At 48.4% G+C, this 20,432-nt stretch overlaps 2 protein-coding genes across 5 annotated transcripts in view; one reads left to right on the top strand and one right to left on the bottom strand.

Moving 5' to 3' along the window:
- IFT81 (intraflagellar transport 81) overlaps positions 1 to 1,585 on the bottom strand; it is a 185,084-nt gene extending 183,499 nt beyond the window's left edge. Inside the window, exons 1-2 of one of the 2 annotated variants that reach the window (XM_021698603.1) lie at positions 1,507 to 1,585; positions 684 to 772 (exon numbers count right to left, since the gene is read on the bottom strand). The gene's annotated coding sequence lies outside the window, so the exon portion shown is untranslated. Of the gene's footprint in view, positions 1 to 683; positions 773 to 1,342; positions 1,355 to 1,506 lie in introns of those variants that run through there. The other variant, XM_021698601.1, reaches the window with a different exon arrangement.
- P2RX4 (purinergic receptor P2X 4) lies at positions 1,502 to 18,555 on the top strand. 3 transcript variants are annotated; one of them, XM_021698607.2, is made up of 12 exons: positions 1,502 to 1,703; positions 5,346 to 5,493; positions 8,989 to 9,060; positions 9,156 to 9,228; positions 9,671 to 9,767; positions 13,816 to 13,896; positions 13,997 to 14,138; positions 14,238 to 14,374; positions 16,597 to 16,690; positions 16,832 to 16,897; positions 17,238 to 17,333; positions 18,070 to 18,555. In XM_021698607.2, exons 1-12 carry the CDS (start codon positions 1,570 to 1,572, stop codon positions 18,094 to 18,096), a joined length of 1,167 nt encoding a protein of 388 aa, XP_021554282.1. In that variant the 5' UTR covers positions 1,502 to 1,569; the 3' UTR covers positions 18,097 to 18,555. The 3 variants fall into 3 exon arrangements, with proteins under 3 accessions (XP_021554282.1, XP_021554280.1, XP_021554283.1); XM_021698605.2 differs by having other exon boundaries at positions 16,597 to 16,897; XM_021698608.2 differs by lacking the exon at positions 17,238 to 17,333.
- Positions 18,556 to 20,432: the final 1,877 nt, after the last annotated feature.

Below are 20,432 nucleotides of genomic sequence, written 5' to 3' on the forward strand. Positions count from 1 at the left end.
TTTAAGCCCTCCCAATTGCACCAAGCTCAATTTTGGCAAAGACTTCACCTGCCTGTTCACCCTCATATCCCTAGCATCAAGAATACTGCCAAACACACAACAGGCACTCAGTCATATCTGTCAAATGAATGGATAAAATCCCACTTAATCACCACCTTTTCTTAGGACCATTTTGGACTGAGGCAGGTGGCAGCTCTATTCTTCCTTCTAACTCAACAATTCCATCTCTAGAGATAGATGCTATTTCCTTCAAATTTTATTATTCACTTTTTTCATCTGGAGTGGCTTAGGAACCTCACATCCAGGAAATGAACTAAAATATTTTATCAAAGATTATACATAGGATCCACAAACTAGAAGCAATCAGGTGAGAACGGTTAGGAAAATCATGGTATACTCTCTGGAAGAAACAGCCCATTTATTAAAAATGATCATTATGACAAGTCTGCAATAACACAGAAAACACGAGGAGTATGAACCAGGAAAAAAAAAAATCATCATTGCCTGTGATTTACAAACTAAAATTTTATACACATCTACCTGTGAGAATTTATACTCCACAAAGGCAGGCTGTTTGGGCTTGTTCTGTTCACTGAACAGGGCCTGGCATATTGAAGGTGCTTATTAATACTTGTTGAATGCATTAATGAAACTCAATATAAAATATATCTTTGAAAACATACCTGAAAGGGAATGAACAAACGTGGAAATTTATGTTCGAGGAGTAGAACCGTGGGCGTTTCCTCCACTTCCCTTTATTTTCCAATTCTCCCTAAAGTTGTGATAAAACTTTCTCAGTTGAAAGGATGGCCACAGAAACCCTCCCCTGGCTCAGGATGCTTCCTCCCTCCTCCTTTAACTAAGGAAGCATCTGAATTGGAGTAGGGGTGTGGCCTCGCTTCAATTCCAACAAGGCCACCGTACAGGGTGTGTGACTCCAGCCCAGGGCTCCTAGGGCACCTAACATTTAGGTTTTTCTTCCAGAGGTTGAGAAGGAACAAGCTGGGACCTCCCGAGGGGCTGCTCTTTCTCCTAAGCTGCCCCCGTCCCCCACAGGTCACTCGTACCTCCTAGACCACCTAAAGGAGCAGCTCAGTAGCCACCCCCTCCCACCTCAGCGCCTCCCCCCCGCGAGGGGTAACTCATGCCCAAGGGAGAGGTCCTCTCCACGACGGCTCTATCTCCACTAAGGCGGTCACTCGTTCTCCCCGGCCCTCCACAGGGTCATTCGTTCCCAGAGAGGAGATCACCCCTTCCTGGTAGAGCCAATGCCACTTTGCGGAAGTCGCTCGTTCTTCCCGGCCCTACTGTCGAGGTCACTCGTCCTCAAGGGAGGACTCACCCCCTCTCCACGGGTCCCACTCCCCCCGAGCGAGGCGCTCGTACCCGAGAAGGACGTCGCCTACGCCCGGCCCCCGCCCCAAGGCGCAGCGCCGCCTCCTTCCGGGCCCTCCCACGCGAGTAGCGGCGCCGCGGGCCGCCTGGGCGGGGCTCCCGGGCGCGTACCAGGCGGCGGGTCGGGTGGCCGGGCGCAGAGCGTGGAGCCGGGCGGCGCGGCGGCAGCCGGCCATGGCGGGCTGCTGCGCGGTGCTGGCCGCTTTCCTGTTCGAGTACGACACGCCGCGCATCGTGCTCATCCGCAGCCGTAAAGTGGGGCTCATGAACCGGGCCGTGCAGCTGCTCATCCTGGCCTACGTCATCGGGTGAGCGCAGCCGCGGGCGCTGTCCCCGAGGGGCTCGGGGGTCCGGAGTGTTGCGACGGCCGGGAACTCCCCTTCTGGGTCCTGGCCGTGCACCTGCTGCTCTTGGCCTAGGTCACCGGGCGAGCCCCGCAGGCGGCCTCCAGGCGCGGTCCGGGGGACGGCGACCAGAGGCGGATGACATACGCCTCCCCGGACCCTGGCCCCCAGAGGGCCGGGCGGTGGGCCGGGCTCCGGGGCAGGAGACTGCTTTGATACTGTGTTTTTTTTCAGGGCAAAGCCTGGCTAGACCTTCATCCTCACCCTTCCTGCTTCTTGTTCCGAGTTGCTCCATGCTGTCCTTTGGCTTTGCCCTTAACGTTTCAATCTTTGCACTTCACTTCCCATTCTGATGATCTGCTGAGAGAAACCAAGGCTTGGACTTTCCATTTGGTTCCTTTTGGGCCAGTGGCTTCCGGTCCTTTCCTTTAAGTATCATGTGGTAACCCAAGATGATGAAGAGGTCACACTCTAAAAAGCATTTAAAGTTCACTTCGTTTTGTGGAGTTGTTGGGGGTTTTTTGTATAGGTACCTTCCTTCGCTTCATCATTCCCCATGCTGCCCTCTTACACTTCTGTATGTCCTGCCACCTTCTGTCCCTTCACCAAGTGCTTAATTTTAATTGAGTGCACCCATTACAATTTTTTTTTTTAAGATTTTATTTATTTGACAGAGAGAGACACAGCCAGAGAGGGAACACAAGCAGGGGGAGAGGGAGAAGCAGGCTTCCCGCTGCGCAGGGAGCCCGATGTGGGGCTCGATCCCAGAATTCTGGATCATGACCTGAGCCAAAGGCAGACGCCCAACGACTGAGCCACCCAGGCGCCCCGCACCCATTACAATTAATGAAACTCGAGAGAAGGTAGAAATTAACTGGGCCCACTTTCAAGGTCCACCTAGGGTGTTAATGGTGTCTACAGCTGCTGAGCTGACAGATGTTATCCGTTCTGGCATTCCTTTTCTTAGAAGGCCTAATGCTGTGGTCCCCAGCCGCACACTAGAACCTTGGGGAATCTTTTAAAAATACTGATTGCTGACTCCCATCCCCAGACCTTCTGATTTAATTGCTATGGAGTATGACTGACTCCCCAAGTGATTCTGATGGGGAGCAGTTTGAGAACCAATGTCCTAATGTTTCCTAAACCTACCAAATCACGGAAGACTCACCTTCTGTGAGAAGACTCACGGAAGAGGAACCGTAGAAAAGTAACAGATCCCCCACCCTGGGGTGAGGCTTGGAATGTTAACAGGGTCCACAGGAATTCACCTGATCAGGCAGGTATTGGCTTCTAACAGCTATCAGCCCAGCAGCAGTAAGTTCTGACAGGATTCAGTGAAATGGCTTCCCACATACGGGCTGTACATCAGAACCACCTGGCCCACTCCCAGGTTTGGATTTAGTGAGTCTCATTAAGTACCGCCACCAACTCCTTGCCCCCCAGTGATTGTGATGCACCCTTAAATTTTGAGACCTGCTACTAACTGGTTAACTAAACTCACATTGCTGGATTGGATCGGAAGCGTTTAGAATGAAGGGCTCTCAGCTTTTCCCTCTTGGCTTTTGATACTAGGGGGAGGATTAGTTTAACCCTATCTTAGGGTATCTGTAAAGTTCTAGACTACAGGAGGTATGCACCGGATGATGTAGTACCCACTAGTCACCTGTGGCTTTTGAGCTCTTGATATGGACCTACTCCAAATCAAGATGCTCTGTCAACATAACATACACACGAGGTTTCAAAAACATAGTGAAAAACAACCAAAAAAGTAAAATAGTACGTTAATACACCTTAGATTGATAACATGTTAAAATATTTTGGATATATTCAGTAACATAAAATCTATCATTAAAATTAATTTTACCTATTTTTCTTTTTAACATGGCTACTAGAAAGTACATTACATATGTGGCTTGTGTTACCTTTCTGCTGGACAGCACAGCTTTCTAAGGTTCCTGGAGTGTTTGCTACCTTGATCATGAGGATGTATAAAGCAGTAAAAGCTTTATCCATCTTCCTATGATCAAAACTGACTCAGGATCTGAACTAAGGGCTTTTTTCTTTCTTTCTTTCTTTTTAACTCATCTCTTAGCTTCCTGATCCAATTCATCTTAGACTAAACATGCATTTCTCAATTATCTAATTCTGTTATCTGTCATATGATGAGGAGGTAGTCAGTTACATAGTGATCCCTGTAAAACCATGTGTCTCTCTTCAGCAACTCACTGAACACTATGGTAAAATAATGGTAACCTTCCTGCCCTAAGTTTCTGTGTGCCTGAATAGAATTAAATGAAAGCTTTATATTGCAGCTAAATTCCTAGAACCCCTGAAGAAAAGGCCTTATTTGGGGAAAAGCCTGTCTCTAGGATGGACAATGAATATGGAGACTGCTCAGACCAGACTAACGTATAAGTAACCAAAACCAGTGATTTTTTGAAGTTTCAGCAGCTAGGGCTTATAAGAGGAGACAGATGCTAGCATTTCTTGTTTCTAGAAATAATAACAACAATAATAGTCGCTGGTAGGTGTTTAATAACAGCTCTGGCAGGAAGGAGTTCTGATTTGTAGCATTGGCCAATTTCCATGGTGGAAATACTCCCATCAAGGCCAATTTCAGCCTACAATGGCAACACAAACATTGTTCTAAACATCTACTAGGCAAAACTCATTTAACCTCACAACTGTCCTGTGAAATCCTATTATCATTCCCATCTTATTGATGGGAAAAACTGAGGCATAGAGAAGTTAAGCAACTTGGCCAAAGTTATGCCTGATGAACAGTGCAGCTGAGAAATGAACCATGATCGCTGGCTTCAGTTTGTGTTCCAGTGTCCTAACCACTACGCGCTAATGTCTTTAGATTTTTAGTTATTCAGACTGGTTGTAAGGCCCCCAGTTCTTCCCAGAGAAGAGAAACATACATGTGACCTGAATTCTTGGAGAAAAAATGTAAGAAACTAGTATAAAAAGTTACTTGAACAGTGAGATTCTCTTTTCTAGAGGGAATATAGCATACAGGGCAAGAAAAGAGGCTTCAGAAGCAAAAGACTTGAGTTCAAATCCTGACTTTGTCATTCGCTAGCTGTGTGGACCTTGGGCAAGTGACGTAACCTCTCTGTGTCTCAGTTTCCTCCTCTGTAAAACTAGAGAATAATAATGATATCTGCCTTATAAAGTCGTCAGGATTAAATTAGTTAATACATATATAGAGCTTAGATCAGTACCTGGCACCTGAAAACACTCAAATGGTAACTTTTATCATAATTTTTGTCATCTCTTGGTAATTCTGCAGGTCGTGGTGCGTTGGAAGTGCTCAAATACCTAATAAAGACAGCATTCATTGAGTACTTTCTTTGTGCTGATCCCTATGCTAAGTGCTTTACCTGCGTCATCTCATTTATCTCCCACAAACCACCCTGTGGTTTAGGTTATACACCCATTTTGCAGAAGTGGTAATGGAGCCCCCCAAAGTCAAGCAGTTTTGCAAAGTCATGTAATTAGTGAACATTATACTGTCAGCCTTTGGCTATCAGAGGCTCCCTAGCAGCAGTTCAAATTCACAGAATCCTTATGGCAATTTAAGGGGCCTGTTTTATTTTGTAGGTGGGTGTTTGTGTGGGAAAAAGGCTACCAAGAAACAGATTCTGTGGTCAGCTCAGTTACTACCAAAGCCAAAGGCGTGACTGTAACCAACACTTCTACACTTGGATTCCGGGTCTGGGATGTGGCGGATTATGTGATTCCAGCCCAGGTATGCCTTCCACCGTGGCTTCTGTCTGACATCAAAGCTTCTGATTAGCTCCTTTCCCTTTACTGACTTTGCATTCTTTTTTTTTTTTTTTTAAGATTTTTTATTTATTTATTTGACAGAGAGAGAGAGACACAGTGAGAGACGGAACAGAAGCAGGGGGAGTAGGAGAGGGAGAAGCAGGCCCCCCGCCGAGCAGGGAGCCCGATGTGGGACTCGATCCCAGGACCCTGGGATCATGACCTGAGCCGAAGGCAGACTCCCAATGACTGAGCCACCCAGGCGCCCCCTGACTTTGCACTCTTGGTTAATGATTGGCAGAGTTCTAACATCACGGAGGCCCAGACTAATTGTCTTAGTCCAAGAAAGCAGTGCAGAAGGATCTCTTTCTGCCTTAAGGTCTAATAAACAATATTCAACCAGCTATGTTTCTTCAGCTTTAAATCATGGCTGGCTTAAACACAGACAACTCAGTCTGTCTCAAGCCCCGAAAGGTAGAAAAGCAAATATTTTAAATCCTGGGAAAAATTTGGGTGGAAATATTGCCTTCCCACATTTTGTATGTGCTTTATTGTTGTAAACCCACAAGGTAAATCTTTTCAGTGTAGAAAGTTGATCGGTAATTGGAGACCAAAGCCGGCCTGGAAGGAAACAGACATAGGATTTCATCAGGAACAGAGGAGAAGGGAAGAAGGTGTTTGATACAGCATCCTAGTATCCAGTCTGTTAATCCACAAAGCTCCAAGTTAAATACTGACTCTCTTTAGCCATCATAATGTCTATGCTCCGCAGCCAGACCCTGACATATCCCTCCAAATGGCTTCCGTGCTAGGACGTCTGGGGTGGCTAAATCTCTCTCGGCTCAGAGCTTGGCAAGGGAAAGCAAGAACTTCAGAAACTCTCTTTTTCTTCAAGTGTGTTCGTTTTCCCCCTGCCTTCTCAAGAGAAGGGTTTTGCAGGGTGCCCAGAGGGAAGACTGAGCGGATAAGCAATGCAGGCCAAATGGAACAGGGAATTCGTAGTTTGCTGGAGGTGGGTGGTCCTATGGGCATGCACCTGTGTCAACAGAGAGACCACTCCTTTCTGTGAAGCCATGGCCTCGTCCTGGCAAGCTCTGGGGCCGTCACACTCAGTGTGTTCACTGGGACCAAGGAAGAGTGTGGGCCCACTGCTTCTGACCCTCGGTGGGAAGGAACAGGCAGCAGCTCTGCCTTCCAGCTTAGCTCTGGCCCCGGGGCTTCGTGAGCTCCACAGAGCTCCCTTCATGAGCTTTCACAGTGGCCTCCTGCTTCTCCACAGATGGAACACAAACGTCAGTTTGCACCACTTCTACTCGGCTCATCTCTGGACTGAAGTTTCCCTAAGCTTAAAATAGAGAAGAAATAGGAAACAAACAGTAAACCCTATTGAATTGTTCACATCTATCTCAGGAGCCGCTGGAGCAGCTTCTATAGACCACGTGAACAGCATGTCTCTGTGGGAACGCCGAGGACGCTGACAGGGGTGCCAGGAGAGAGGCGCGGGCATCGTGCCACCACCTCAGGCCTCCTCTTGGGGTCATTTCCTGTCTCCCAGCATGGCTTGTTCTAGGCCTTTCTTTGGAAGATGCCAGCCATTCCCAGAGCTTCCTGGGGGTGGGATGTCTACAGACACTTTGATCCTTGAGTTACCCTGATCCCCCACGTGGCTCCCAGTGCTGACTCCACTTTTCCCGGGAGTCTGAAATGCCGAGAGAAAGCTTCTGGTATTTCATTTTAGAATGCCAGTGCTCAGTGAGGGGGAGGTCCAACTAGAATTCTTGGGCATCTTTGTCTTTTACTCCTAATGTTGGAAGGTCCTTAGCAACCGACTCTTTAGTCTCATCCCCAGTGAACTGCACTCCAGAAACTTTAAATCAACCATTTGGCACCTTCCTAGGAGGAGAAAACAGAACCTTCTCGAAGGGAGGAGCGTCAGTTACGGACCCTGACTGGGTCTTCTCTAGAATGTTTTATTTATTTAATTTCAGTTAGGAAAGAAAACCAGCCAAACTTGGGACTTTGGTGGCCTTGTGTTTTTGTACCTCTGAGGTAACCTGGTTGGCAGATGATGTTTTGCGCACCTGTTGGATCTTTTCCCTCAACGAGCCAAGCTTTAATTAAGGAACCACCTCAGGTGATAGGCATTTCTTTTTCCACTGAGGTGAAATTCATATGTCATAATATTAACTATTTCAGATTTAAAAATTCTGTGGCATTTAGTACATTCACAATATTATGCAACTATCACCTCCTTCTAGTTCCAGAACATTTCGTTACCCTAAGAGGAAACCCCACACCCATTAGCAATCGCTCCTCATCCCACCCTCTGCCTTACCCCCACCTCCAGGGCAACCACTCATCTACATTCTGTATCTATGGAAACTTCATAACAATAGAATCATGCAATAAGTGGCCTTCTGTGTGCGACTTCTTTGACTTAGCGTCCTATTTTTTTTTTTTAAGATTTTATTTATTTGACAGAGAGAGAGACAGCGAGAGAGGGAACACAAGCAGGGGGAGTGGGAGAGGGAGAAGCAGGCTTCCCGCCAAGCAGGGAGCCGACATGGGGCTCGATCCCAGGACCCTGGGATCATGACCCGAGCTGAAGGCAGACGCTTAACCAACTGAGCCACCCAGGCGCCCCTTAGCGTCCTATTTTTGAGGTTCATCCACGTTGCAACATGTGTCAGGGCCCCATTACTTTTTATGGCTGGGTCATGTTCCATTATAGATACACACACAGATATAGATAAACACAATCTGTTTATCCATTCATCTGTCAATAGACATTTGGGTTGTTTCCACCTTTGGGTCACTATGAATAATGCTGCCATCAACATATGTAAACAGTAGGCCCCACCCCCACCCCTTATCCATGGTTTCAGTTGCCCATGGTCAACTGCAGTCCAGAAACAGATGATCCTCCTCCTCCTGACATACCCTCAGGTCAGTAGTAGCCCAACGCTGCATCACAACACTCCCATCCCTCGCCTCCCTTCACCTCATCATGTAGCCATTTTATCATCGCACGAAGAAGGGTGAGTACAGCACAATAAGGTATTTTGAGAGAGAGAGGCTACATTCACATAACCATTATAGCATATTATTATAATTCTACTTTAGTATCAGTTATTGTTAATCTCACTGTGTCTAATTTATAATTTAACTTTATCACAGGTATGTACATCTCAGAGAAGACATAGTATATATATATATATATATATATATACTATCTGCAGTTTTAGGCATCCCCTGGAGATAAGGGGGACTATGGGACAGTATTTATTTGAATCCTGTCTTCAGTTAGATTATAAACTCTCAGAGAACAAGAGATCAAAAGATCATTTTTTAAATTGTTTTTTGCATGGCATGTGGGCAAAGTGAAAGGTACTGTCCTATTAAATGAGTGACTGGCGTTCTTCGTGGCTCGGATTGATTCCTTTGAAGGTAACAGGGTGATGCTGTCTCCCTTCTGCAGGAGGAAAACTCCCTCTTCATCATGACCAACATGATCATCACCGTGAACCAGACCCAGGGCTTCTGTCCTGAGGTAGGCAGCTTCTCTGGGAAGAGCCTCGGGCCTCAGGCCCCTCTCGTCGGCACCTGACTGACCACATGGCATTTCACTCTTTCTTCATTTTCCAGCTTCCAGATAAGACCACTGTGTGTAAATCAGATGCCAACTGTGTTGCTGGCTCTTCAGGCACCCACAGCAATGGTATGAGCATGTGGCTGTGACCCCACAGTAGACACTTAGCCTGGGGAGGGCAGCCCCTGACTAGATTGCCTCCTCTGTGGGGGCCTGTCTCATAGAGAAATCTTCAGGATGGAGAAATCCCGCACATTCCCCAATTCCTCCACATGACCCTGAGTGAGCCTGCTGTTCGGGTTAGGGTCCCAGGATCTTCGCAACATTCACCTGTCACCCGTGCCCCAGAAGCCATCCCAGATCTTGCCCTGTGCTGGAGCTTAGCATCGTCCTAGCACTGCCTTTGGACTCAGGCAACTCTTTTCCTCTCGTTTCTGGAAACTGTATAAATCCCAGAATTGGAATAGATCACGATTGATTACACAGGATGCTGTGGTGGTGCTCCCACTCTCTACCTTGCAAAGTAGAAAATAGGAGACCCCTGCAGACCTGGGTTCCCTTGCCCCTGCAGGAATTGCAACAGGAAGATGCGTGCTGTTCAATGGGACTGTGAAGACATGCGAGGTGGCAGCCTGGTGCCCAGTGGAGGATGATAGCCACGTGCCCAAGTGAGTCCTGCCCGAGGGAAGGCGGCCAGGGGAGTTAAGGCTTGTGTGTTGTGCTCTTGGTGTCTGTGTGGAGTCAGGCTTCCGCAGGGCGGGGACCACAGGCAACCATCAGAGGCAAGGTGGGCCACAGTGTTTGTCACTTGTGATGGGACTGCAGCTGATTTATTTCCATGTCTGGACTCTTGTCAGTTGCAAGTAACTCCAGGAAACAGTTCTCAGTGCCTTACCCAGGACACACACATAGCAGGGGCAGTTTGTTGTTCAACAAACTACGAAGAGCCCAGCACGACTAGACCTGGGGCTCAAAGGACAGCTTCAGAGTCTCTACATTTTGACTCTGCTTCCTCCCATACTGGCTTCGTTTGCAGGACCCATGGTGTAGTCCCAGGAGGTGGCTCTGGGCTTACATTCCCCCAAGTCTTCCAGCCCAGTTGTCCATAGAGGTTCTAGATCTGTCCATCATCACATCTTCAGCCACATCCCTCAGCCCACACTGTAGCTGGGGCATGGATTTTGCTTATCAGCTCAGGCCTGGGTCACCTGCCAATCTCCGGAGCTATGGTGGAGTCAGTCCCACCCGAGGAACACAGCCTGAGAGTAGGGAGGTGTGGCTTCCAAAGGAAACTGGGGGTTCTGTTACCAGAAAAGAAGGGAACAGAGGCTGGGCCGGAAAATAAATAATGTCCACTGAGGTGTGTTGTATAAAGTAGAGCAGGTCCAGGGTTGCCCCAGAATAACATTTTTCCCAATAGTAATTTGCTCTGCTTGGACTGGGTAGGGTTAGAGGTAATGCTCCCAGAATTGCTTGCAACTCCAGCATTCCTTACCCAGAGTTCAGACTGAGGCCTGGATGAGGCCAGAGGCGCAGGGAGTCCCATGAACCCCATCCCAGGTGTGCTGCAACAGAAGAACCTCTGATTTCAAGATTGCTGAGGGCAGCAGCTCAGGCCAGGGAAGGAAACAGTAAAAGAAAAGGAATCTAGCATTTCTGAGGTGGAAAGGGTTTTACAGAGCTGTGCTCCCTCCCTAAAATCAGTGCCACTGGCCGTGGGTGTCTACCGAGCGCTCGCAATGTGTCTGGAGCCAAATAAACTGCTCTGTGTAAAATGCACTCCAGAGTCCAAAGACATTATGGGGGGAAAAATATATATATATACATATATGTGTGTGTGTGTGTGTATGTATGTATAAAATTAATATGTGTTTACCTGGTGAAGTAATACTTTAGATATATTGGGTTATTATACAAAAGTTAATTTCACTTGTTTCTTTTTGCCTTTTTTTTTTTTTAAGATTTTATTTATCTGAGCGAGAGAGAGAGCACACACATGCGTCCAGCATGGAGCAGGGGGGGGGGGGGGACAGGGGGGGGGGGAGGGGAGGGCAGAGGGAGAGGGAGAAGCAGGCCCCCCGCTGAGCAGGGAGCCCAACTCAGGGCTGGATCCCAGGACCCTGGGATCATGACCTGAGCCGAAGGCAGATACTTAACTGGTGGCGACTGAGCCTTCTTTTTACTTTTTAATGTGACTATTAGGAACTTTACGAGGTGGTTTGTATTTGTATTTGTGTCTCATTATATTTTCATTGGACAACAAGGTTATAGATTTAATCCTGTGGAAGGTGATTTTTTTTAAAGATTTATTTATTTACTTTAGAGAGAGAGAGCACAGGGGGAAGGAGCAGAGGGAGAGGGAGAGAGAGTCCCAAGCGGACTCTGCGCTAAGCACGGAGCCAGACACGGGGCTCAATCTCACAACCCTGAGATCATGACCTGAGCTGAAATCATGAGTCGGATGCTCAACCGACTGCACCACCCAGGTGCCCCCAGCGGAAGGTGATTTTTAAGTGTACAGTGATACATAAAATAACATGAGTCACATGGATAGACATTCCCATGTCCGTTCAAATTCAGCTTCTGTACTTATATCAAGGAGGAAATCCTGGTTTGGGGTGTCTGTTGTCACTTGCTAATTTCCATTTCTCACAAAGAATAATCCCCAGATTCAGCACCTTGGGCAAACAGTAATATTAACTACAACGTTTAGTAATATTGTTTTGATTTGATTATATTTATTTGAACAGTGACCTCTGACTTGGGGCCAGTGATATCTCTTATGGTTATGATGGAAAATTTCATTTCAAAATGAATGCCAATTCAAAAAGTGAGTTGATCGTAAAAGCGGAAACAACCCAAATGTCCAACAACAGAGAAAGAGATAAACAGGTTATAGTCCATCCATGCAAGGGAATATGACTCAGGCATAAAAAAAGAATGAAGTGTTACATGCTACAACATGGATGAACCTGGAAAACAGGGTGCTAAGTGAAAGAAACCAGACACAAAAGGACACATACTGTATGATTCCATTCATCTGAAAGATCCAGAGTAGACAAATCTAGAGAAACAAAAAGTAGATGAGTAGTTCCCAAAGGCTGGGCGGAAGGGAAAATAGATAGCTACTGTTAAATGGGTACAAAGTTTCCTTTGGGGGTGATGGAAATGTTCTAGAACCAGATGTTGGAGATGGTTTGCACATCCTGAATGTGTTTAATGCCGCTGAATTAACACTTTAAAATGGTTAATTTTACGTTATGTGATTTTCACCTTAATTTTTTAAAACCGGTGAGTCAATCTTAAAAGTATTGCATATTAGGGGCTCCTGTCTGGCTCAGTGGGTAGAGCGTGTGACTCTTGATCTCGGGATTTTGAGTTTGAGCCCCCACACTGGGTGTAGAGATTACTTAAAAATAAAATCTTTTTTTTAAAAAAAGTATTGCATATGAGGTAGACAATGTGGGGGGAAAGTTATAGTATAGGGAATGACAGGGGCGCCTGGGTGGCTCAGTTGGTTAAGCATCTGCCTTCGGCTCAGGTCATGGTCCCAGGGTCCTGGGATCGAGTCCCACATGGGGCTCCCTGCTCAGTGGGGAGTCTGCTTCTCCCTCTCCCTCTGCTGCTCCCCCTGCTTGTGCACTCTCTCTCTGACAAATAAATAAAATCTTAAATAAAAAAAGTATAGGGAATGACAGTAGTTCGAAAAATCCTGATAAAATGCATCCCTCTGGATACAGGGATGAGGGGATTTGAAGCCCCGGAAAAGCACCTCGGTCAAGGCCTTTCTCGTCATCAGCAGCAACAGGCTCGGCTCTCTTTGCTGTGTGGCCTTGCTTCTGTCTCAGGGTTGAGAAGACTGTTGATACTGTTTCTAAACTCAAAGATTCCACCTGGATCAGGGGAGCCCCCCCCCCCCACACACACACAGAGGGGTCTGCCTACAGCTCTGGATTCTCCATAGAAACCCACCAAAGAAGTGGGGCCCCCTCAGAGCCCCAGATTCAGGTAGTACAGTCAGCACGGAGCTGACGTGGCACCTCAGAGTCAAGGCCCTGCGCCAACAGACACGTGATTTTTATGTACTTTTGAGATGAGGTCAGGATCCACCCTGTGGGTGAATTTACCTTTGCTTTGACTTGTAAAACCAGATCTGTGGAGCATTCCCCTGAGAGTGCCTGAGGGAGGCGAGCTCTGGAACCCCACAGCTGCAGGCTGAATAATTTCCCCTCCTTCTCTATTCCTCCAGCTCTTAAACTCCCTCTGCCTTCAGCGAGAGGCACGAGAGGAAGAAATGGAAAGGCTTGGTTTAGTCTCCCCTGCTGACCTAGTGTTTATACAGAGGAGAGTAGGAAATGCTTGAAATGTTTCACTTTTCTTCTTTTTTTTTTTTTTTTTAAAGATTTTATTTATTTACTTGACAGAGAGATAGAGAGACAGCACAAGTAGGCAGAGTGGCAGGCAGAGGGAGAGGGAGAAGCAGGCTCCCCACTGAGCAGGGAGCGGGACGTGGGGCTCAATCCCAGGACCCCAGGATCATGACCTGAGCCGAAGGCAGCCGCTTAGCCGACTGAGCCACCCAGGTGCCCTCACTTTTTTTCTTGACAAAATGACGTTGTAAGGCGCATGTGCACGTGCTTTGTTAAAATACTGCCTGAGGATGTGAGTATACGTATATGTGTACTTTTATTAACGATACGTTACGATTTTTTTCAGACCTGCTTTTTTAAAGGCTGCGGAAAACTTCACTCTTTTGGTTAAGAACAACATCTGGTACCCCAAATTTAATTTCAGCAAGTAAGTGCTGGCCGGCCGAGTGAGTTCCCCGGTGTTTTAGAGCGACTTCTGGCTCCTTTGAGGTTTTCCTCGCTTCATTTCTGCTTCCTCTTGATTTCAGGAGGAATATTCTTCCCAACATCACCACTACCTACCTCAAATCATGCACTTATGACGCTGTAACAGATCCCTTCTGCCCCATATTCCGTCTTGGCAAAATAGTGGAGAGCGCAGGGCACAGCTTCCAGGACATGGCCATCGAGGTAGGCACGGGCCCCTGGCTTCTCTGACAGTTTTCAACACACCTCATTCTAGAATGCGCCACGAGGAAAGCTTGCTCTGTCTCTGCTCACAACCCACAGGGAGGCATCATGGGCATCCAGATCAACTGGGACTGCAACCTGGACAGAACCTCCTCCCTCTGCTTGCCCAGCTACTCCTTCCGCCGCCTGGATACCCGGGATGTGGACCACAATGTGTCCCCCGGCTACAATTTCAGGTAGGTGTGAGCTTGGGCCCTGGTTCTCTTGTGTGGGCGCCGGGGGCGACGGTGGCTGGATCACTCCCCAGTGGGGGCAGCCATGCCCATCAAAGACCAGCACTCACTCAGCCCCCCAAGGGCAGGTGGGAAGGCTAGGTGCCAGAGAGAGTGTTCAAGCAGAGCCTTGTCCCTGTACTGATTTTGAGGAGCAGGTGAGCTTGTGATCCTCTGGACCAAAGACTGCTGGGGCCTGACCCAGGAATTAGTTTCTCAAAGACCAGGTCTGCCCCTGGAATCTCCAGGGTTCAGGGGATACAGGTTTAAGCCTCAGGAAAGGCCTTCACTGGCATTTCCCTGCTGAAAGTACCATATATGAGTGTCCTGGGGCTGCCTTAACTAATTAACAAAGTGGGTGGCTTGAAACAACAGGAAGTTACTCTCTCACAGATCTGGACGCTAGAGGCCCCAAATCAGGGTGTCAGCAAGGCCAGCCACCTTCTTTGCCTCTTCCAGGTTCTGGTGGCTCCCTGCGATGCTCGGTGTTCCTTGGCTCATAGACCCATCACTGCCATCTCTGCCACCCTTGTCACATGGCCTTCTTCCCTCTGGGCACATCTCTGTGTGTCCTCTCCTTATAGGACACCAGTCATATGGAATCAGAGTCCACGCTAATTCAGCACGAGCTCAGCTTAACTCATTCCACCTGCAAAAACCCTGTTTCCCTACTTGCATTTCGCATTCACAGGTTCCAGATGGCTACAAATCTTGGGTGACAGTGTTCAACCCAGGAGAGCTGGTCATTTGACGGAAGGACCGAGGGGCCAGGGTCAGGTTTGCCACTTCCTTGAGGTAGCAAAGACCTTAGCCATGTACGTTTTCGTGGGCACTCTGTGGCCTCTGTCACGGATTTTGCCACTCTTAAACAAAGCAGCCCTCCCAGGGGCCAGCCGAGTAGGTCTGAGGTGCGTTCGTGTTGCACTTGTCTCCCTCTAGTGGTGACGTGAACAATCAAAGACACATGGGATCATAGAACCATCCGGAACGACAGTCAGCTATCATCTTGAACATCTGGCTCACTGATACTAGGGCAGATATTTGCATTTTTTTTTTTCCTAGGAAAGAAATCAGGTTTGTGTTGCTCTATCTCTGTTAGACAGTTCTAGAAACCATTGTGGAAAACCTCAAGCTTGGGTCAGAACCTCGGGACAGAGAGAAGCTTATGGGAGCCCTGACCTCTGCTAGTATCAAGCCCCACCTGAATCCCAGGCCCGACCAGGACATGGATGCCGTGGGCCAGACCGATCGTGGGCCAAGAGTTCAGGCTTCTCTGAACCAATGTCCTATATAACACGGGCAGCAAATGGCATCATGGCTCAACAGTGCCCCCCCCCCCACCATTCCCCCTTGTAGGTTTTTTGGGGTTTTTTTAATGGCTTGAGGTATCTTTCACCTACCACATAGTGCATCCATTTAAAGTGTGGGATTGGATCGCATTTAGTCTAGTCATGACGTTGTAGGACTATCACCACAATTTTAGAACATTTTCATCACCTCAGCGAGAAAGCCCATATCCTTCAGCCATCCCCTGTCCTCCCTTCTACCTCAGTCCCCGCCAACCACCATGTACTTCCTGTCTCCCTGGACTTGCATAGAAAAGGAAGCACACACTGTGTGGCCTTCTGTGACTGGCTTCTCTCACTCAGTATCATGGTTTTTTTTGAGGTTCATCCATGTTGTAGCATTTGTCATTACTTTCTCCCTCTTTATGGCCAAATAGTATTCCATTGTGTGGAATTTTATTTATTTTATTTTATTTATTTATTCATGTATTCATCGATGGGTCAGTGGTTCTTTAAAAAGATGTCCAGTGCTGATTCTGTGAGTTTTGTGGAGTTTCGTGGCCAGCTCCATGCCCCTACCCACAAGGCAGGCCCGGGGTTTGCTGCTCACTGACCATATTCTGTTAGTGGCCAGGATCTCCTTGAGACATGCAGGTGGCTCAGCTGTGATATGGAGGATATTCAGAGTGAGAGGTTCCAGCTCAGCCATAGGAGGTGACAGTGATGCTGGACGAGTTCTTCTGGTGCCCCGTGGGCCCTGGCACCCTCCTGCCAACAGCCCAGCCCTCACGCTGCATGACCCACAATGGCCGGGAGAGGCCTCGAGATGCTCAGGTGGATCCAGCCACCTGTCTGTCCCTGCCCTGTGCCTTCTGCCTCTCACCTGTCCTCCTCCCCTAGGTTTGCCAAGTACTACAGTCACCTGACTGGTGCTGAGCACCGCACGCTCATCAAGGCCTATGGCATCCGCTTCGACATCATAGTGTTTGGAAAGGTAGCCTGGCTACCCCCTTCTCTCGGGGCTCTGGTTCAGACCCAGGCTTCTGGGTTGGCCAGAGACAAGGGGCCCTCTCCCCACCTCTTATCTGCTCATGCCCTCTATCACGACTTTTTCTTTTTCTCCTGTCATTTGGAGGCTGGGAAATTTGACATCATCCCCACCATGATCAACGTCGGCTCCGGTTTGGCGCTCTTAGGGGTGGTGAGTGACTTAGACTGCTCCTTCACCCCCCGGGCCTGGGGCCCTCCTCAGCAGTAGTTAGCCCAGCGAGGTGAGACCCTCCACTGGCGTCTTGGTTCTTCCCCTTGACCCTAAACTCGTTTCTAGAGTCGACCCCCTAGGCTTGTTGCCCTTGCCTCCAGCCCCCCCCTCACCTTTGCTTCTTCAAGACCGCAGCCCTTGGGGCCTCACCTTTTCCAGAGAGGGAGAGCCTTGCCTTTACTTTCCTTGAAAGGTCTAGGCTTTGTGGGAAGGGGCATGCGCAGAATAGCAGGGGCGAAAGCATCCCGGCTCCTCCTCTCTCACCCTGTGCCACACTCAGGCGACGGTGCTATGTGACGTCATAGTCTTCTACTGCATGAAGAAAAGATACTACTACCGGGAGAAGAAATACAAGTATGTGGAGGATTATGAGCAGGTAGGCCCCCTCCTGAACTCCAGAAGGCAGGAAGGTCCAAGCACCTTGCCTCCTGCACCTCTTTCTTGTCCCAGTGGTGAGCACCTGGAGTACTGGGCCGTCTGGGGGAGGCCCTAGCACAGTGGTGCTATTGGGCATGTGGTCAACCCAGGCAGCCGCACAGCGCTCCCTCTCTGCTCCACTTCTAGAACATCCCTCTTTAAAATCTAGCCTCGGGATACCTGGGTGGCTCAGTCGGTTAAGCGTCTGCCTTCGGCTCAGGTCATGATCCCGGGGTCCTGGGATGGAGCCCCGCATCGGGCTCCCTGCTCGGCGGGGAGCCTGCTTCTCCCTCTCCCTCTGCCTCTCCCCCTGCTTGTGCAAGTGCGCACTCTCTCATGCTCGCTCTCTCTCACGCACGCGCATTCACTCTCTCTCAAATAAATAAAATCTTTAAAAAATAATAAAATAAAATGTAGCCTCATTTTAATTAGTGACATCTCAGGTTAGTTACAATAGTGAATATTATCACAAAACCCCACACTAAACTTGCCTTGCATAGCAAGAGGGGTTGGGTACCATGCTTTGAGACCCCCCCCCGCATGAGGACTAACCTGAGCATGTTCCGTTGTGAAGGGCTGCCCAAAAGTCCTGGCTCTCACCCGCCCCAAACGGTCCAGACTTAGCTGTGGGCAGCACCTGGTGGGTGTACGTCTATCCATAAGCGTATCAACGATAAGCATATCATTCTTTGCAGGGTCTTGGCGGTGAGATGGACCAGTGATGCTTCCTCCACACTGGGCTCCCCCCGGCCCTCATCAGAGCACAGCCAAGAGGGAGAAGAGGCTGCCGTGTCACCTCAGAGAAGGTTCCAGATTCTGAATCCATCTCCACTGCACAAGAACTTCATGGTCGCCCAGCTGTTTTGTGTGTAGGATGTGAAGAGTAAACCACCCTGACACTTGCAGGTGTTGGGGCGACTTCTGGCCCAAGGGCGGTGGTGCTCCTGCCACTGCAGACCTGGGGGCCTCATCCAGAACCAGCCTTCCCTGGGGGGCTCCCAGCTCCAGCTCCCTGTGAGACAGGCCCAACTGAGGCCCGGCACTCGGTTCAAGCACTTTATGAGGGAAGGAAGGACAGCCGGGTGTGGTCGCTGGACCTCTAGCACATGCTGTCACGGGACAGTGTGTGTCCTTTGAGAAAAGGCACGCTGAGGTGGTCAAGGACCAAACATTAAAAAGATTTTCTCAATCTTTATGTGGTTTCATAGCACGAACTAGAACTTTCCTCCCTTCCCTTTTACTTCAACCAGTAAACCCATCTGTCGTCCCAGCTCACTGTGCTCAGAAGAAAACTTCCTGAAGCAGTCTGCGGTTGGAGCTTAGGCGTTTTCCCCCTGCTTCGACCTTCTCCTGAAGGCCTGAGAGTTTTGATTTTTGTTAGGTTGTGTTCCTACAGAATTTACAAGATTTTGTCCTGTAGTGACTACTTGTCTTACCCGTGCATCTGGTGGTGTTTTGTGTTTTTTTTTACCCAAAATTGTGGTACTACACCGTGGAGGACACAATTTTAGATAATAAGAACATGGCTTATCCTTCTCCCCTCCCCTTTGCTTTCCAGAATTCTCCAAGCCACAAGCAGCACCACCTACACCTACTTTGTTTGAAATGTTAATGAGGTTATTTCTAGCTGCGCCTTCACACCGACTTAATTCTGCAACAAGTCTTCAGGATCTCCTTAAAGAAAGCTGCTTGCCTGCCCCCCCCCCATCATGAATTCATTTCCAAGTACCAAAGGGAACGTTTATTTTAGAAGTGCCTGCTTCTGCTGGATAAAACCTGGGCTTTTGTTGCTTTGGGGGGGCAGGAAACATTTACTGAACCCCTTTGAAAAAGCTCTGGTTCGTGCTGCCTTTTTAGAAAAAAAAAAGCGTGCCTGAACACATGGATCGAGTGGAGCTGGAATTTTTTAGGGACGGCTTTTCATCTTGCAGCCTAAGACGCGATAGTTACTGGAGTGGGGAGAGACTTCTTTTGGCCTCCCTTTTTCTCAGAATGCTAAGGCCAGCTGGGGTGAAGGATGGGGGAGGCATTGCTTACTTTACTCACCAGGCCTTCAGCTATATTCCCACTTGCTGGCCCTCCCTGGCGCTGCTGCTTAAGTAGGGGTCCTTCACCTTTGCACCCATGGAGGGCCTTCCGGGAGTCTCTGGAACTCCTAAAACTGCAAAGCGATGCACCTGTGTTCATTTCTTTTGGCTTTCATTAGATTCTCAGTGGGGTCTTTGAATAGGAACACCTGCTCTTGACTCTTAAATGCCAGTATTCCAAAGTTATATTTCTGCAACAACAGAACAAGGAGTGTTCACACTTCATCTGCTGTCCCTTCATAACAGAAAGCCAAGGTTCAAAGCCAGTAAGGCAATGCCATGGGCTGGATTCACATTTGGAGGGCAGGGAACCCCCAGACCCTAGCCTGGAGGAAGCATCAGTTCTAAAACAGTCTCCAAACACCATGAAAACTATCCAAGCTCTGTAGAACACTGCATTTGCTGACAAAGGTGGAGCCCTTGGACAACTAACTTAACTTTTCTGAGCCTCAGTTTGCACGGGATGATCCATAAAATGGGATAAATACCCACCTTGTGGGGTGATGTGTCCTACAACACGCCTCCTCACAGGATGTGTTCCATGTGTAATTAATACCGCTCCCAGAGCTGCTCACCTAGTTGGTCTCCAACAGAAGAATCTAGCAATTACCTGCCTGCTAAAGCAGTGCCTCTCAGACTTCCGTGGGCACATGAGTCACCTGGGGATCTTGTTTAAATGGGGCCTGGGAATTTGCACTTCCAACCCACTCCCAGGAGATGCTGACGCTCCCGGTCCAGGGACCACACTTTTAGTAGAGGGATACTAGGACATGGTTACACAGACATGAATAATGTAATGCTGAATACATTAGCCCTGACTTGGGCATTTGATCTCACAGTCAGCCTAAGGAAGAAAAACAGACGTAAGGACGGATGTCCTACAGACATCTGTAAACTGACCAACAAAAATACCTCCAAAAGGCCCAGGCTTTGCACCATTTTGCTGTCTGTTTATTTCAAGTTTACAGAGA

This window comes from Neomonachus schauinslandi, chromosome 14 (genome assembly GCF_002201575.2).
Source record: "Neomonachus schauinslandi chromosome 14, ASM220157v2, whole genome shotgun sequence".
Classification (NCBI taxonomy): Eukaryota; Metazoa; Chordata; class Mammalia; order Carnivora; family Phocidae; genus Neomonachus; species Neomonachus schauinslandi.

Bases quoted from the DNA above. Each gene is read 5' to 3' on its own strand.
- P2RX4 (XM_021698605.2), top strand. From the start codon at position 1,570: ATGGCGGGCTGCTGCGCGGTGCTGGCCGCTTTCCTGTTCGAGTACGAC. The intron at 1,704-5,345 runs GTGAGCGCAGCC...TTTATTTTGTAG, and splicing joins ATCCTGGCCTACGTCATCGG to GTGGGTGTTTGTGTGGGAAA. The intron at 9,768-13,815 runs GTGAGTCCTGCC...GATTTTTTTCAG, and splicing joins GATGATAGCCACGTGCCCAA to ACCTGCTTTTTTAAAGGCTG.